The 6,000-nt window shown below is 47.6% G+C and overlaps 1 protein-coding gene across 1 annotated transcript in view; it reads right to left on the bottom strand.

Annotated features, from left to right (window-relative positions):
* Positions 1-1,468, bottom strand: part of HSD17B4 (hydroxysteroid 17-beta dehydrogenase 4) — a 64,533-nt gene extending 63,065 nt beyond the window's left edge. The window contains exon 1 of the mRNA XM_064140021.1: positions 1,345-1,468. Within this exon, the coding sequence (XP_063996091.1) occupies positions 1,345-1,402 (58 nt within the window). The 5' untranslated portion in view covers positions 1,403-1,468. The remainder of the gene's footprint in view (positions 1-1,344) is intronic.
* Between the last annotated feature and the right edge of the window lie 4,532 nt (positions 1,469-6,000).

Raw genomic sequence — 6,000 nt, forward strand, 5'->3', positions numbered from 1 at the left:
TTAACCTGTTCTTCAGTGAGATTTATTATACAGAGAAGAGCATACAAATACCGGTCTAGTAAAAGCTGAGAAGCACCATACAAAGCCCCAGACTCTGTTAACTCTCAGACTTGCCACCTTCAGGTGATGCGAGTGGACTGTTCAGTCCTTTCCACAAAATCTCACATTCCTCACATTCTTGGTCCCTCTCAACAAGACATCACGTCCAGGCCTTTATTACTCTCATATGGATGTGAAGCTCCACAAAAAAAAAAAAAAAAAAAAAAAAAAAAAAAAGGTAGCAAAAGTTCACTGTGAGAATGCAGAACCTTCTCTGAGGACAGTACATAGAACAAGCTCCTTCGTTAGCTCATCACACCTACAAATTTTGTCTCACTCTGGTCCACACTAACAGCTCTTTGTTGGAACTACCCGAGCAGGCAAAAGTCAAAGCACGCATTCAGAAGAAAAAAATAATAACACACCCAAACTTCACCCAACCCCAAACCACAACAGCAAGTGCAAGAACAATTCCTGGCAAAACCAAGAATTCCACTGCAAAACCACCTCCCCAGAGAGGCCAGGCGCGCAGCCCACCAACAGCACAGGCCACCCCTGCTGCTGAAGAAAACTTTCCCCCACCCTTCCACCTCTCTGCTGCCTTCTTTCCTGCGCCTTCAGGCTGCTTCCCAGGAGGCCAGGGAAGGCAGCAGCAAGTCAAAAACTGCTTTCTGCAGCAGCGCTAGTACATGTCAATCGCCTGACGGAACAACAACATGCCCGACACCGTAGGTTACAAGTGCTAAATTACTACGTCCAGAGCAGTTAGGACACCAAAACAGTACGTGGTGCAGGACACCAATTACTGACTGGTATGAAGCAGCGTTACTCCGCCCTTGTATTTAAAGAACAGAAAGGGCGCATGCCGAGGCAGTACTAACTTGCTACTTTTTCGCAGTAACGGGACTCAGATCAAACTGCACTAGCTCCAAAGCGGTACAAGAAACACGGCGGTAACCTCTGTACAGCCTTGGCACCAACGTGGCACCCTTGATGGGCCAGGACCGGCACCTGACAGGGCCGCCGCTGGGCCAGGCCTCCCCCGCGGCGGGCAACCGGCACGCCTCGCCTCCTTCTCGCCGCCGCACCTCACTATTCCGAGGGGACCGCTTTTCACGAGTGAGACCTTCACAGATGTTCGTGACTGTCACCCGAGGAAACGGAGACACCTGTCAGGGCAGCGACGGCTGTGAGGTGTCAGCCTCGCTCGACCTTCCGCGGAAAGCTCCGCCACAGACCCAGACGCCTCCCAAGGAGATGAAATCCCTGTCACACCGCACCCTAGGCTGGGACGGCGATGCTCACCTCCTCCAGCGCCGGTCACCAGCACCACTCGTCCGTCAAACCTCAAGCCTTCCGCCATGCCGCTACGCTCTAGTGCACTGCTGACCGGCTCGGCCCCGGCTGAGGGAATACGAACAGGCAGGGCGGCGAGGGCGGAGCGAGGTGTCTAACTGCGCATGCGCTACGCCGCCGCTGTGGGGCGTAGCTCGGCTTGGGGAGGTGTCCCGCAGGGGGAGGGCGGAGCAGGGTTCCGGGGGCCGGGCAGGCTGCGGCTTGCGAGCTCCTGGCCCGCAAGTTGCTTGTGAAATACAGGGGTTTGACAGGCAATCTTGTCTGTCTTGCTCCATCGCAGACATGTGTCTTCACAGGCGTCTAAGCAGCCATCAGCTCGGCAGGATGGATTTCAGGACAAGGCTGCCGGAATGTAGACGCCACACCTCTTTAAACCTAAGCTATATTCACTTATTTTACATTAATCCTGCGTTGTGCAATTTTGGAAATTTGTTTCCCAATGCAAGTCACTGTTGCTTTCCTGGTTGTGGGAGTTCATTAGCTCAAACAATGTGAAACACACTACCTTCCCCCGGCCTCCCCTCCGATTTTGCCTCTCTGTGTTTGGCAAGCTGTGCCGAGTGTCAGTGCCCAGGTGCTGGCAGGAAACCTGCAGGGCCCTCAGCGAGGAGAGGCCAGAGCCGCAGTGTGGCAGTCGCCGCGGGTTCCAGCCAGCTCCAGCAGACGGGCTGCAGGACACAGCTGGCCCAGGAGCCAAGATGATGGTACCTCTGTGAAGCCATAGGAAAGGGTAAAAAAAAAAACCACCGTGTACCAGTTGTCAGTGATAAAAGGTGAGAAACTGTGAGAAGTAACACTGCAGACACCAAAGAAGGTGTTCCAGGTGCTGGAGCAGAGATTCCCCTACAGCAGATGGTGGAGATGATGGTGATGCAGGTTGTTCCTCTGCAGCCCATGAATGTTAATGGTAGAGTAGGTTTTCTGGTAGGACCTCTGACCCCCAGATAACCCATGCTGGAGCAGTCTGTTCCTGAAAGATCACAGAATCATGGAGTGGTTTGGGTTGGTAGCAACTTCTGCAAGTCATCTAGCCCAACTGCCCTGCAGTGAGCAAGGACATTCTCTACTAGATCAGGTTGCCCAGAGCCTTGTTGAGCCTGATCTTGAGTATCTCCAGGCATGCAGCCTCAACTACCTTCCTGGGCAGCCTGTTCCAGTGTTCTACCACCCTCATAGTAAAAAACTTGTTCCTAACGTCAAGTCTAAATCTGCTCTTCTCTAGTTTGAAGCCATTGCCCCTTGCCCTATCACTGCAGGCCTTTGTAAACAGTCCCTCTCTAGCCTTCTCATAGGCCCTCATCAGGTACTGGAAGACTGCTATTAGGTCTCCCCAGAGCCCTTTCTTCCCTAGCCTGAACAACCCCAGCCTACTCATACTGTCCTGGTAGAAAAGGCATTTCATCCTCCTTCATGGCTGTCCTATGGACCTGTTTCTTCAGGTCCATGTCCTTCCTGTGCTGAGGGATACACAGCTGGGTGCAATACTCCATGCGAGATCTGACTAGTGGAAAGCAGAGTGGCTCTCTCTCAATATGCTGCCCACATGTCTTTTGATATATCCTAGGATGTGATTTGCCTTCTGAGCTGCAAGCAGACTGTTGGCTTATGTCCAGCTCCTCATCCACCAGCACCCCAAAGTCCTTTTCTTCAGGGCTGCTATCAATTTTATCATCCCTCAGCCTGTTTTGATATCTAGGATTGCCCTGACCTGAGTGCAGGACCCTACACTTTGTGCTTTTGAACTTCACAAGGTTCTCCTCAGTGCACCTTTCCAGTCTGCCCAGGTACTTCTTGAAGAATATGGGAGTGACCTCACAGTGAAGCAGAGGAAAAGCCTGAGGAGGAAAGAGTAGCAGAGATGATAGTATTTTATAAGAAGGTTATGTAAGTGAAACTGTTTGAATAAACACCTAGGTTACAGTGACACTGTTTGAGGCTTTGTGGTGGAAAGCTGGTCACTGTATAAACAATGCATGCCCTGCTAGGGACTGTGGACTTGAAGAGGAGCCAGAAGATTGATGGTAGCTGGCTTGTGCTGGAAATTCCCATCAAAGCAAAAAAAAAATAAAATAAATAAAAGGCTGTAAGATACCAATGACATCAAGACCTAAAGAAATAACTTGTCAATGCAAGAAACTTTTATTAGCAAACTATGAGGATTTTAAAGTTTTGCAACTTATGTTCCTAATAAGTGAACTTTACTTATTATGTATCAATATGTAAGGAAAAAATCATCCCTAGAGAATAATGTTCACAAAAGATAGAGGAGTCCTGTAAAATCTTCTTTGAATAAAGGGGCACATCCCTTTGGGGTCTCTCAAATTGCTGGAGGATGCAGTCTCCTTTTATCCTAAATCCACAAGTGACCCTCTTCCTTTCCCCATTGGCTGAGGTACCCAGAATGTACAGGCTCCCTGATCTGCCTACTAGTTTCCCCTTTACATGTACACCTCTCTGCATCATACACCCCATGTTCATTAAAATTAGGCTTTACCCTTCCCTAGATGGAAAAGTTAATATTCAGTAGCCTATTAAGATTGTGCATTATCATGAAAGTGCAAAGGTTCAGGCTGTGTCTAGCTTCTCCTGGTTTCTGTTGGTTTTGAAGGACATCTTGGTAATTAGGGCAAGACCCTTGGGAAGGTAAGTGTTGAGGATGCAGAGACTCTTTGTTATCTTGCAGGTAACAAAGATAAGGTCAATTTGCTGATATTCCTAGCCTGGTCCTGTCTTTGTTATCTCAAGTTTCATCTAGCATCGTCTTCATTTCTAAAGACACATTTTATCTCAGTCCCATCAACGCCATGCTGAAACACACACCCTCTTGAGCTGAGAAGCCTCTTACAAGACCACTGCTTCCAGAGCATGCACTTCTAACTTTGTGGGTGCTGCAAACCAATCAAGAATCACAATAACAATAGATATGTGTGGACAGGAGGAGTATGCTAATGAAGCTTGCATAAATGTGTGAACCTATGTAACTGGGTAGAGCTATGCCTGTGGAATACCACCTAGCTCCTGGCTTTGCACAGTTCTTATAAGTAAAATGCTTCCTCTCTGGGTATGTATTTGCAGTTGCATACCAAGTAAACAAGCCTACTTTGGGGATGACAGAACCAGCCAGCAGGTTAAGTAGGTGCCTATTCATTATAAAAATTGCAGACAGAGCATGCTGTGATAGTGTCATTCACAATGTAACCACAGGATCACAGCTCTGCAGCTCAGCAGTGCATTTAGCTAGGATTTCCAGTGTTTTCCACCAAAGGAACTTTGTCTGAACTATGGAACAAAATTTTGTTACTTGCTTATGCTCATGAGTGACTGAAAGCACCATAAGCCTGAATCTCTGGGAGCTGTAAAAACTTCCTGCTGCTTTTTATTGTCTGTCTTAAATCTGAGAGTTGCTCAGTGAACAGAGCATGGTGTAATAACTGCCCAGAATTCAGAGCAGCTGAATAGCTTATTTTGTTGGGCAAATCAACTACATACTCCCTCTGCATGGACAAGTCTTAATTCACTATTAACCTTTCTTGTACAGTTTTATAAAGTTTGGATTATTTCTGGAGGTAGTAGAAATATTTCTTTCCCCCCCCCCTGCAGGTTATCTCCTTTGTCTGTTAGTCTCTTACTGTCTATACTAAAGAGAGGTGATAGTTACCCAAGGATTAGTTATTTGAAGACTTCCAAACTATAAGACTTTAACATTTCTGGCCTCAATAGTCTGTACCACACACTCCTTAGAAGTATGAGAGATAGAGATGCATTGCCTTGCTTGTGGTTTTCTTAGGTGCAGTCCAGGCAACCAGCAACAGAATAAGGGGACACAGTCTCAAGTTGTGCCGAGGGGCTTGATATTAGGAGGAAGTTCTTCACAGAGAGAGTGATTTGCCACTGAAATGGGCTGCCCAGGGAGGTGGTGGAGCCGCCGTCCCTGGAGGTGTTCAAGAAAAGACTGGATGAGGCACTTAGTTGATTGGATAGGGCTGATCATCATAGGGATGATCTTGGTTGGATAGATTGGACTGGATGATCTTGGAGGTCTCTTCCAACCCGGTTGATTCTATGATTCTATGATTCAGTTTGAACGGAGAAATTGCATTGCATTGATTACTGTGGCTGCAACTCACACTTCGGGCACTGGAGGGAGCACTGTACTACAGTAAAATCGACTGATCTTTTCCATCACCGATCGCGCATCGCAAGTGATGACATTCTCATTACGATTACATTGACCCTAAACAATGCTTACGCCTAAATGGAGTCAAAGGAACACTGCTATTAACACGCTGGTTTTACTTTGCCGGTAGATTCACTGGCACGGTGGCATTCTTTGGCCGTATGGACACATTATGGTGTGCACTGGGAACTGTAAAAAGTTGTTCTGGAGGCAAGTAACAGAAGACAGAACAGATAAACAGTCTACAAAAATATTGTTGAAGGTGTACAGAAACAACCCCTTGCACTGGACGTGTGGCACTTTGGCACTGCAGACGAAATACACCCACTATTATTTCACAACGCCTCTGAGGTTTGCCTGTTTATGCACTTGATGCAGCTCAACACAAGAGAAAATTTCCCAGCGGTGCATCTGGGTGAGTGTTGCAG

This window comes from Pogoniulus pusillus, chromosome Z (assembly GCF_015220805.1).
Source record: "Pogoniulus pusillus isolate bPogPus1 chromosome Z, bPogPus1.pri, whole genome shotgun sequence".
NCBI lineage: Eukaryota > Metazoa > Chordata > Aves > Piciformes > Lybiidae > Pogoniulus > Pogoniulus pusillus.